The sequence below is a fragment of the Musca domestica genome, unplaced genomic scaffold (genome assembly GCF_030504385.1).
Source record: "Musca domestica strain aabys unplaced genomic scaffold, Musca_domestica.polishedcontigs.V.1.1 37, whole genome shotgun sequence".
Lineage (NCBI taxonomy): Eukaryota > Metazoa > Arthropoda > Insecta > Diptera > Muscidae > Musca > Musca domestica.
In genome coordinates, this window is record NW_026712321.1 from 5,565,262 (window position 1) to 5,578,802 (window position 13,541).

At 28.2% G+C, this 13,541-nt stretch overlaps 1 protein-coding gene across 1 annotated transcript in view; it reads right to left on the reverse strand.

Annotated features, from left to right (window-relative positions):
• LOC101888813 (protein king tubby) overlaps window positions 1-13,109 on the reverse strand; it is a 219,378-nt gene extending 206,269 nt beyond the window's left edge. Inside the window, exon 1 of the mRNA XM_005179474.4 lies at window positions 12,259-13,109. Within this exon, the coding sequence (XP_005179531.2) occupies window positions 12,259-12,300 (42 nt within the window). The 5' untranslated portion in view covers window positions 12,301-13,109. The remainder of the gene's footprint in view (window positions 1-12,258) is intronic.
• Window positions 13,110-13,541: the final 432 nt, after the last annotated feature.

Consider the following 13,541-nt stretch of genomic DNA (forward strand, 5'->3'; position numbering starts at 1 on the left):
AAACGAATGAGTGTCAAATATTTTTGTGGTTGCCATAAAACAACATCAACAACCCAATAAACAAGCCAACAAATGTTTGCAGACACTTCATTGTTGCTATCAACCACTCCCCCCACTACCCGCCTCCTTTCAATGGTGGCTTGTATTGGCAATGCAAGCAGATTGCATGAGTTCTGTGCTTCTTTTTGTGACAGCTGAAAAGCTGGAAGGATTTCAAAGTATTCTAAACATGCTTAAGGAATTCATCTGAGTCAGCAGAGTTGCAGTTGCTCCAAACGGCACCGAACGCCTTGCCAACAAATAACAACATCAACAGCACACACAACACACAGAGGCAGACAGCAAATCCTGGCAAATAATGTGTTGCAATGGTGTTGTAAATGAAAGAAGATTTGACAACAATATGGGTGTTTCCATGTGACATCGAAAGATGTAGCTATTCCAGTTCATACAAACAACCATACAATGGTGTTATCGAATAACTTGGAGAGGAAATTGTTATTTTTTATAAGGGAAATTTACTTATCGATACTACTTTTTATAGAAATTGTTGTTATCGACAATATTTTCTATAGAAATTGTTGTTATCGACAACATTTTCTATAGAAATTGTTGTTATCGACAACGTTTTCTATAGAAATTGTTGTTATCGACAACGTTTTCTCTAGAAATTGTTGTTATCGACAACATTTTCTATAGAAAAAGTTGTTATCGACAACATTTCCCATCGAATATATTATTATCGAACATTGTTTTCCTAGAAAATCTTGTTATCGAAATTTGTTTTTCTAGAAAATCTTGATATCGATTAGCTTTTCCAGCAACAAATTTTTTTCGGCTGATTTTCTTTAAACAATTTGAACATCGAACCTGTCTAGTGGTCTTTTTAGAACATTTGGTGGTTCTTTGCACCATATTTTCAGACATTTTCGATTATGAGTGTTTTGTTTGATTTTGCTGGTTTGTTTTTGCTGGCTTTTTTGCGGCTGCCACGGCAACAAATAAATAATAAATATCTACACAATCAAAAACTAAAATCAGGAAACACCAGCAATTCCTCCCCCACGTACAAACACACACACACACAGACCCCCATCCACACAACTTTTTCGGATAATTTTATGTTTTTGAGGTTATTGAGCCACTTACATTTTTGAACAACACGAATCAATGACTTCTCTTCCAAATTCCCAATCGAAAAGAAATGTTTTTGTTGTGCTGTCTTCATTCTCTGAATCATTTGGACGATTTCATTGAATGCGGCTTTTCTTATTGAAGGATAAGTGCATCAAAAGGATACCAGGAAAAAAAAAACAACAACAATGCCACCGTTGTCTAACATTTCAAATTTTGCTGCAGTCTTAAAAAGAGTAAACAATCATAAATAAATAAATAACTACACGAAAAGTATTCGATCCGATGCCACCCTCGATTCTCGATAAATTGTCGATTGTCAATATTGTTAGAGGAGCATTCCATTTTTATGAGTGCTTTTTCGGGGGAGGGTCGGGGAGAAGGGGTCTACTCAATCTCATTGTAAGAACCACTTTCAACAAAAGTTTTGGTTGTCAAGGATCCTTGGCCGGTGACAGAAGGTTGAAAGCCAGCAAAACAATAACACCGAACAGCACAGCAATAATACTTTGTTCGAGAAAAATAATTTGGAAGGGGCTTGTCAAAAGCGATTGATTCACGGGAAATTTTGTGATAATGGTGCGCGGAGAGAAAGAGGGAGAGAGAGAGAGGGATAATGAAGATAGAAGGAATTATAAACACAAGCTGTTCAAAGAAATCTAAGTTTTAATAAAAAAAATTATGGCTATGATACTTTGTAAAGAAGAGGATAAAAACTGATTTTTTTTTCAAAGAAAGCTAATTTCGATAAAAGAGAAAATTCAGCAAAATTTGTAGATAATAAAATTTTCAATTAAACGGCTGATTTATAAATTTTTTTGGAGAAAAATTATTGGTGGCAAGAATTTAAAAAAAAGTTGCTCGATAACAGTGTTTTCTATAGAAAATGTTGCCGATAACAAATTTTTCAGCATAAAAGTTCTTCGATAACAAATTTTTCAGTATAAAAGTTGTTCCATAACGACATTTTCTATAGAAAAGTTGTTCGATAACAACATTTTCTATAGAAAATGTTGTCGATAACATCAATTCCTATAGCAAATGTTGTCGATAACAGGAATTTTTATAGAAAATTTTGTCGATAACAGCAAATTCTATTGAAAATGTTGTCGATAACAGCAATTTCTATTGAACATGTTGTCGATAACAGCAATTTCTGTAGAAAATTTTGTCGATAACAGCAATTTCTATAGAACACTTTGTCGATAACATAAATTCCTATAGAAGATGTGGTCGATAACAGCAATTTCTATAGAATATGTTGTCGATAAGTACAATTTCTATAGAAAATGTTGTCGATAACAATATTTTTTTTTTCTATAGAAATTCGATAACAATAATTTCTATAGAAAATGTTGTCGAAAACAACAATTTTCTATTGAAAATATTGTCGATAACAATAATTTCTATAGAAAATGCTGTCGATAACAATAATTTCTATAGAAAATGTTGTCGATAACAACAATTTCTATAGAAAATGTTTTTCGATAACAACAATTTCTATAGAAACTGTTGTCGATAACAATAGTTTCTATAAAAAATGTTGTCGATAACAATAATTTCTATAGAAAATGTTGTCGATAACAACAATTTTCTATAGAAAATGTAGTCGACAACAACAATTTCCTATAGAAAATGTTGTCGATAACAACAATTTCCTATAGAAAATGTTGTCGATAACAACAATTTCCTATAGAAAATGTTGTCGATAACAACAATTTCCTATAGAAAATGTTGTCGATAACAACAATTTCCTATAGAAAATGTTGTCGATAACAACATTTTTCTATGGAAAATGTTGTCGATAACAACATTTTTCTATGGAAAATGTTGTCGATAACAACATTTTTCTATGGAAAATGTTGTCGATAACAACATTTTTCTATGGAAAATGTTGTCGATAACAACATTTTTCTATGGAAAATGTTGTCGATAACAACAATTTCTGTAGAAAATGTTGTCGATAACAACTTTTTCTATAGAAAATGTTGTCGATAACAACTTTTTCTATAGAAAATGTTGTCGATAACAACTTTTTCTATAGAAAATGTTGTTGATAACAACTTTTTCTATAGAAAATGTTGTCGATAACAACTTTTCTATAGAAAATGTTGTCGATAACAACAATTTCTGTATAGAAAATTTTGTCGATAACAACAATTTCTGTATAGAAAATGTTGTCGATAACAACAATTTCTGTATAGAAAATGTTGTCGATAACATCAATTTCTGTATAGAAAATGTTGTCGATAACAAAAATTTCTGTATAGAAAATGTTGTCGATAACAAGGAAAGTTGTCGATAACAACAATTTCTATAGAAAATGTTGTCGATAACAGCAATTTCTATAGAAAATGTTATCGATAACAACAATTTCTATCGAAAATGTTGTCGATAACCACTCCTTCCTGCTAAATTTAATTTTTTTTCTTTGATATTTTCCAAAGGGACCTCATCCTTTTTTCCATTTTGCCCTTGCATTTCTCCGAGGACCTCTTCAAATTAATGAAGGTGAGTGCTGTGCACGGAAACACTTGAGAAAGAAATAATGATTTTTATTGTGATTTAGCAATTGTTATTTTGCTACAAATGTTTGTTATTGACGTTCGCAAAAGGACGATGGGGATAGAGATGTCAACAACAACAACAGCATTGCAATCATCAAGCAAAACAACAAGCTCTTCAATTAGATCGATAGGATGCCAGTTCACCCCCAGAGAGTGACTTACTTGAGAATTCAAGGTGCATTGTGTTTCCTTGTTAGAGACTTGTTTGTTCTTGCGAAAACAAATAAATAATTGGCCTGGTCAATGAGGACCAATCAGTCAATACAAAGGGTTGTCCTTGGGGGCGAGTTCGGAAAAAATGTCGTTGTGTTTTCTTCGGTTTCATTTTAATTAAAAAAATATAATTAAAAATTTATTGAGCGGTTCAAAAAAAAAAAAAATAAATAAAATAAAAAAATTATTCCGCAGCTTGTGGGGCAGGTGCAGAGGTATATCATAGTTGGAGTAGATGGTGTGGGGGAGAAAGGGTAATTTGTTGAGCTTGTCTTCCATTTTTGGTTTTCGCTTCATTAAAGACAATTTAATTGAATGTCCGTTTATTTTTAGGTCATTTCGTGTCCGGGTGATAGACCATTAAATTGTCCCCGTCAAATTGGGGAGAGAAAGCGTGTCAGACTTTCTTCAAGCGGAGGGTGAGTACAGGACACACACATAGATATTGGAGAGGACCTGTAGTGGCAGTAGTTGTTCCATCTGTATTCTAGCCATGGACACAGGTGTGGATAATTTGTTTTTAGTTTTTATTCCTAGTTGATGTTGTTATTTTGTTGTAATTTTTGTAATTACTTCATGTCCATAATAATCGATTAATGTCCTGTTATTTATTTTTTTCTCTCTCTCTCTCTCTCTCTCTCCCGGCTACCATCACTTGTGTCATTTGTTTTTTGACCAATGGCCATTTGGTTGCTGTCATTGTTTTTCTTGCCATTGTCGGTGGTGGTAGATGTCAATGTTAAGGCTGGATTTTTATGCCATTGTGGTAATTACTATTGCACTCTCATACTCCTCTCCCCTCTCTCCCTTTGTTCTTTGATTGTAAACTCTCTGGTAATTATCAAACTCACACGCACTCACACACACACTTTACGAGTAATGTATGTAAATCATCAACAATAGAACCCTTGGGGTAAACAGACATAAACACTTAGAGACAATAACAACTACAAGGACAATAGGTTATAACATCAACACAAAGGACATTATGGTGTGAGTAATTACTCTGCAATGTGAGCGATTTGCTGAGGGGAGAGGGAGCGGGAGGGGAAGTGAACATAAATCAGCAATTTTTTTCAATCACAGTTTTTTACATCGAGAAATATCCTCTTTTGAGTAGTGGCTCTTCAGAAAAAATCCACCCCAATATGAGAACATAAACACATACATATGTATGTATGTGTGTGTAGTGTTGTGTAAACATGTAAATTAATGTTGTGTCCTTTTTTTGTGATTAACATCAATAATAAAAAATATGGACTATTAACACGGGTGAATGCCTTTATGTGGGGGGGAATAAGGAACCGGGTGTTAACAATCGGGATTAACATCAGGCGGGGGAATGAGAGGAAATATGTTGAGAAAGTTCTATACGCTTTTCTACAGGACTAGTTGAAATGTATTTTTTTAAACTGAATATTTTTTTTAAATAAAATAAAAAATTGATTTTTTTAAAAATATTTGTTTACGTTTTTTGAAATTATAAATTTTTCAAAAAAAAAGGCTTTTTAAAACAACATTTTTTTTGGAGACGAGATGTAGTATATTTTTTTTAATATTTTTCAAAGACATCTAAAGAATATTAAATACAAAACATTAAAGACTTGAATTTTTTTAACATATTTTTGGAGACTTTTGGAGGCATAGCTTTTTTTAAAAAGTGTTTTTTCAAAGTCTTCCCAAGGCGTGAATTGTATTGAAAATATTTTCAAAGACTTTGAAAGGCGTGGATTTTTTATGAATTATTTTTCATTAAAATTTTAAAAATGTTTCAAAATATTTTTTAAACATTAACTGAGGCAGATTTTTTCAAGAATTTAACGGACATGGATTTAATTTTTTAATAACTATCGTATTTTTGTTTTCATTTTTGATAAATATATATGGACGTGGGATTTTTTAAAATATTTTCTCAAAAAAGAAAAAAATAAATAAAAGTAATAATAATAAATAAGTAAATAAATAAAAGGACATAAATTTTTAAAAACTTTTCTTGCAAAGACTTCAGAAGATGTGGGGTTAAGTTCGTAAATGGGTCAGGTCGGTCCACGTTTTCGTATAGTCCCCATATAACGGTACCTCCCGATATTCGGTATTTTCATAATTTTAGTGAAATTTTGTACCGGGATTATTTCAAATTTCATATTTGAAGTTCGTAATGAGCACTACAGCCCATAAAAAAATTTTTGAATTCAGGTCCACGTCTTCTTATAGCCCCCATATAACGTTTCTTTCCCGATATTCGGCATTTTCATGATTTTTGCGATACTATTTACTGAAATAATTTCAATTTTCATATTTGAAGTACGTAATGGGTACTACAGCCTATGACAAACATTTTTGTATGCAAGTCCACATCTTCGTATAGCCCCCATATAATGGTACCTCACGATAGTCGATGTTTTGATGACTTCAGCAACATTATCCTCCGAAATCGTTTCAAATTTCGTATTGGAAAATCTTAATGGATACTACAACCTATGGCAAAAAATGGTCCACATCTTCGTATGGTCCCCATATAACAGTTTTAAATTAAGTGTTAATTTTCGAATTTTTTTTTTGAAAATTTTAAATGGTGGAGGGTATTAAAAGGCCCTGCCGAACTTAGCTATTTTTTGAATTTTAAATTTTAGCTATTTTTTTAATTTTTAATTTTATTTTTTTTTCGAAGACTTCGGATTTTTTAAATATATTTTTTTTTGAAAGACTTCTGTGGCCGTTTAATTAAAAAAAAAATATATATATATACATATATATATATATATATATATATATATATATATATATATATATATATATATATATATATATATATATATATATATATATATATATATATATATATATATATATTTTTATATTTTTTTATATTTTTTTATTTTCGAAGACTTCGGATTTTTTAAATATATTTTTTTTTGAAAGACTTCTGTGGCCGTTTAATTAAAAAAAAAAATATATATATATACATATATATATATATATATATATATATATATATATATATATATATATATATATATATATATATATATATATATATATGTATATATATATATATATATATATATATATATATATATATATATATATATATATATATATATATTTCTCAAATCCTTCCGAAAGGCTTGGATTTTTTTCAGAAAAAGATTCCAACGACGTTTATTTTTTAAAAACTTCCAAAGGCGTGGATTATTTAATTTTAATAATGTGTATGCGTATTTTTAAAGAAAAAATCTCAAAAAATTATAGATGTGGATATTTTTTTCAAAGTAATATAGGTTTGGTTTTTTTTTTTTTTTTAATTTTTACTGAAAAAATGAAAAATTTTCCAAAGTCACAGAATGTGTATGCATATTTTTAAAGAATATTTTTCCAAAGTCACAGAATGTGTATGCATATTTTTAAAGAAAAAATTTCTAAAAAATTATAGATGTGAATATTTTTAGAATTTTTTTTTTTTCAAAGTAATATAGGTTTGGATTTTTTTTAATTTTTACTGTGTAATTATTAATATTTTCTTTAGGAGTTTAGCTTCTATTAATATTTTGGTCTTTCAAAATTTCACGCCAACATGTCCTAGGAAGATATATTCTGTGAAACACAATCCAATCCATCCGGTAAAGGGCCACGAATATAGGTCTTTGCAATAAATTCTTCTAAAAAATCTATGTTTATAGATCATGAAAAATATTTCTTAAAAATTCCATAATTATGGTGTTCCTTTTGGAAATATGGCTTAAAAAATCCACAGCTATAGGTATTTGAAAGAACAAACTTTAAAATCCAAAATTACTAGTCCTTTAAAACTTTTTTTTTAATATATATGTAACATAATGTTTTTAGAAATTCTTAAAAAACATTATAGGTCCTTAAGAAATACTCTTTAAAAAATCAATGATTATAGGTCCTTTAAAAAAAATATTTTTTTTTAAAAACACAATTATTGGTTCTTGAAAAAAATATATTTAGAACAATGTACCAAGAAATAATATAAATTTAAAAATTACGAATATTGGTCTATAAAAAATCCACAATTAATGGTTCGTAAAAAATATTTTTTATCTCAAGGTCCTTTAAAATAATTTGTTAAACCTACACGTTAACAATTGGCCCTTTGCAAAAATATTAAAAAAAACGTAATTATTCTTTCTTGAAATAAATTCTCTTTAGAAATATCTACGGCCAATTTACATTGAAATAATATTAATTTAAAAATTTACGAATATTAGTTCATAAACAAAAATCCATAATTACTTGTCCGTGAAAAATAGTCCTTATATCTGGATATACAAAAACCAGTTGACACAACAGTTGATTTTTAAAAAAGTTATTTTCAGGAAGTTTTTTAAGAATATTCTTTAAAATTATTTCCAAAGCATATTACAACCCTTTCCCTTAAGTATTAATCCACCAATGAAAGACCCCCTAATAAACCTTTTATTCCCTGCCTTCATCAAATTAAAGTTTAATTAATAATGAAATGTAATTAAATTATTCATAACATTTCTTCTTATTTACACTTCGTATTTGTAGTTACCGAAATTGGCAAAAAGCGTTTGCAAAACTTTTTGCGAAACTCTTTCCAAAAAATTAACACTTTTACTCAGTCACGAAGATGAGAAGAAGAAATAACATTTAGGGTAATGAACGAAAAACTTTTAGACATCTCTGTAAGTAATTAACACTCGCACTTTTTACGATGGCAGGGAATTATCTCATCTCACGTGAAATTGGGGTGAAAATTAGTAGAGATTTGGAGTAAACGTAGAGGGGGCGCAAAATAAAATTGCGTGGCGTAGAGAATCAGGTGCACATATTTCCCTTTACTATGATGATGGCACATAATTATTATTTATCTTGATAAATAGTAGTCGATCAAATATAGGCGAAAAAAAAGGTCTGACAAAAAATTTGAAAAATATGCCTTTAAAAACCAGCATAAAATATTATTAAATAGATTTTTTGTTTAACAAATTCTTTTTAAACAATTCACGATTTAAAATTGTTTCTTTCAAATTTCACCGCTACTATAGAACCTAAAGGGATTATTTTTAGCTCATCGAGTTTGAGCTGGCTGTCATCGAGCCTTAACATATTAAAAATTAAGGCGAGTACCACAACCCATAAAAAAATCAAAAAATTCACGACAGAAAAAACTTAATAAAAAAATAACATCAGCCATATCCAAATGTTTTTTTCAAATCCCAGTTTGTCAAATCTTTAAAAATATTTTTTAAAAAGACAACCTACTAAAAAATTCCCCGTTTGTAATGACTCCTAAAAAATATATTTTTTTAAAAAATCCCCGTTTTTCAAATCCTCTAAAATAACCCACATTTGACAAATCTACTAAATAAGTTTTTTTTTTTTAATTTAAAAATCCACTTTTGTCAAATCTGCTATAAAATATTTTTTTAAAAAATCCACTTTTGGCAAATCTATAAAAAATATTTTTTAAGGATCCACGTTTGTGAAGTATTCAAAAAATATTTTTTAAGGATCCACGTTTGTGAAGTATTCAAAAAAATATTTTTTTAAGGATCCACGTTTGTGAAGTATTCAAAAAATATTTTTTAAGGATCCACGTTTGTGAAGTATTAAAAAAAATATTTTTAAAAATATCCACGTTCGTAAAAATCTTCCGAAAAATATTTTATAAAAATCCACATTTGAAGAAACTACAAAAAAATACCCTTTTTTGCAGTAATTATTAAAAAATATTTTTAAAAATATCCACGTGTGCAGTAATTATTAAAAATATTTTTTTTTAAAAAAGGACGTTTGCTGTAATTTAAAAAAAAAAATATTTTTTATTAAAAACCACTTTTGCTATAAATATTAATATTTTTAAAAATCCACATTTGCTGTAATTATTAAAAATATATTTTTAAAATAATTTACGCTTGCTGTAATTATAAAAAAATATTTTTTAAAAAATCCACGTTTGATGTAATTATTAAAAAAAATATTTTTTAAAAAATCCACTATTGCAGTAATTATTAAAAAATATTTTTTGAAAAATCCATTTTTCTAAGAACTCTCAAAAAATATATTTTTTTAAAAAAAACTCACGTTTGTCAAATTTTAGGAAAAAATAGTTCTTAAAGATCCACGTCTGTGAAATTTTGAGAATATTATTTTTTTAAATCCACACATAAAAGAACTCCCAAAAAATGTTTTTTAAAAATCCAGGTTTCTAGGAATGCTTACATATATTTTTTAAAAATCCACGTTTGTAAGAACTCCCAAAAAATGTTTTTTAAAAACTCAAAGTTTCTAAGAATGCCCACATATATTTTTTAAAAAATCCACGTTTGTAAGAACTCCCAAAAAATATTTTTTAAAAACTCCACGTTTGTAAGAACTTCCAAATAATATTTTTTTGAAATATCCTCGTTTGTAAGAAGCCTCAATAATACTTTTTTAAGAAAACACGTTTGTAGGACCCCTCAAAAAATATTTTTTTTTTTTTTAAATGCACGTTTCCAAAAAAGTTTTTTCTTTAAATTCACCTTTTTCGTATCTCCTACACAATATATTTTTAAAAAATCCACATTTGTAAAAACCTCCAATTTTTTTAATCCACGTCTGTAAAAACTTCCCAAAAACATTTTTTTTAAATCGGCGCTTGTGAAATATACAGAAACATATTTTTTAAAGGTTAACGTTTGTCAAATATTCAAAAAAATATTTTTAAAAAAATCTACATTAAAAAAAATCTACTCCCAAAAAATATATTTTTAGTCCACATTTGATATATCTCCTGGAAAATATTTTTTTCTTTAAATCCATTCCCATTTCTTTCCAATTCTAAAAAATATTTTCTAAAAAGTCCATCCTCCAAAAAACGTTTTAAAAAAGTTCACGTTTGTAAGAACTCCCAAAAATATTCTTAAAAATCTTTACATACGGCGATCTTCTATTTTTTTTTTTAATCTACGTTTGTGAAATTATCTCCATAATTTTTTACATTCATTTTTGATGAAAAATTTGAAAAATTTTGAATCTTGGAAAATATTTTTTAATCCATTTTCATTTTATTCCAATTTATATTTTTTTTTATAAAAAGTCCAATATATGAAAAAATTTATAAAAATATTTTTAAAAAAATCGACGTTCATCGAATATTCAGAAAAAAATTTTAAATGAATCCCCGTTCATCGAATATTCAGAAAAATTTTTTAATCCACGTTCATCGAATATTCAGAAAAAAATATTTTTTTTTCAAAATCTACGTTCATGGAATATTCAGATCTTTTTTTTAAATCCACGTTTATCGAATATTCAGATCTTTTTTTTAAATCCACGTTTATCGAATATTCAGATCTTTTTTTAAATCCACGTTTATCTAATATTTAGAAAAATATTTTTTTAAAAAATCCACGTTAATCGAATATTCAGAAAAATATTTTCTAAAAATTCCACGTTAATCGAATATTCAGAAAAATATTTTTTTAAAAAATCCACGTTAATCGAATATTCAGAAAAATATTTTCTAAAAATTCCACGTTAATCGAATATTCAGAAAAATATTTTCTAAAAATTCCACGTTAATTGAATATTTAGAAGAATATTTTTTAAAAAATCCACGTTCATCGAATATTCAGAAAAATATATTTTTTTCAAAATCTACGATCATGGAAAATTCAGATCTTTTTTTTAAATCCACGTTTATCGAATATTCAGATCTTTTTTTTAAATCCACGTTTATCGAATATTCAGATCTTTTTTTTAAATCCACGTTTATCGAATATTTAGAAAAATATTTTATAAAAAATCCAGGTTCATCGAATATTTAAAAAATATTTTTTTAAAAAATCCACGTTCATCGAATTTTTAGAAATATATTTTTTAAAAAATCCACGTTCATCGAATTTTTAGAAATATATTTTCTAAAAAATCCACGTTCATCGAATATTCAAAAAAAAAATATTTTTTAAAAAATCCACGTTCATCGAATATTTAGAAAAATATTTTTTAAAAAACCCACGTTCATCACATTTTCAAAAAAATATTTAAATAAATCCACGTTTGTGATTTGAAAAACATTTTTTTTTCGCAATATTTCCTAAAAATAGTTTTCGAAAAATTCTGGTTCGTCAAACATTCAAAAAAATATTTAAAAAAAATCCACGTTTAATAGATATGTCTTCTGAACTTTTTTTGATTTCAAATCTGTAACTGTAACTTTCCATTTCACCATAATTGAAAAATTCCCACTGAATGTGACACAATCGTATTTTCCACCATTGAAAACTGTGCGAATTTTGCGATTTCGTTTTTTTTTTTTTGTTGTTGTTGCTGTTTTTGCCTTTTCAATTTTCCATTTTTGTGTACAAACCTGTTGTTCCATTTTTTGACTGCGATTGCTAATTGCCGACATGGTGATGATGACGATTTTTGTTGTTTGTAGAAATAGTTGTTGTTGCTGTTGTTTGTTTCAATGTCGCAGTGACGTTGTGTGATGTCTGTCGAGACACTGACAGGTGACTTGATGCAAAAGGACGGCAGAGTATTTTTGTTTTATTGTTGTTATTATTGTAGAATATTGGAGGTTTGTTGTTGGTTGGGTTGGTTTTTCTTTGGGAATTTAAACACTTGAATTTTTATTGATTTTGTATTTCAATATTTTTTTAAGAGCGATTTTCAAAAATATTTAACACTTGTCACAAAAAATTTATGAGGAACACTTGGGACACACAAAAGGATGTCGTTTTAGAAAAATTAGAAACACTTTGTTGTTGGTTTTTTTTGTGCCGTCTTAGCAGCTGTTACTTGGCGACGCCAACATTTGCAATGCCTGACTGATTTCCAAATGATTTTTTGTGGTTTTCGAAAGCAACGTTTTTTTCTTTCGTTTCGGCAAGTACTTGTTGTGAACTCTGAGTAAGTGTTGTTGTTGTTATTGAATCGGATTTTGTTTATTATTTTTTTAAAGATTTTTTTTTTTTGTTTTGGTTTCTATAACATCTGGCAGCTCTATATTTTTTGTATTGGCTTTAATGTTGAGGGAAAAATTTTTCCATTGGCTAAACAAATTGGCAATAATACATGGCGGCAATTATCGGGCCATTGGCGCGAGTCTTATTCCAATGTAAATAAAAAATGGTATTCCAAAATTTTTATTGATTTTCTTTGTTATTTTTTATTTTAGAAATTTTCTTTTGGTTTTCATTAGCCACCGAACGAGCGCGTTCCGAAATGATTCACAAAAATACTGGACATGCAAAGCATGACGTCATGTTGTTGTTTCACTTCAAACGTACAACATTATTATCCTGGCAACCGTATAAAAAAATAACTTCAACTTAAAACAAGAACCACAACAACAACCGATATCATTAAGGGGAAGAGTATTCGCGTATTTCTCGGAATTCTTTTGATTCTAAAAATTGAGGAAACACGGAAAACGTGTTTTACTTTTGTCTAATTTTCATATGTAAACCGTTGCGTAGCTAAACGATGACTAAAGGACTCGGATTTCACCATACGGCATGGCAAACAACAACAGAAAAATAACATTGCTACGCTCTCTCAGTCTGTCTGTTCGGCCATTAACATTTGCCAGAAATTCGAAAACATGCTGAATTTGGCTGTAGAGGAATCTCAGAGAGGTAACGGAAA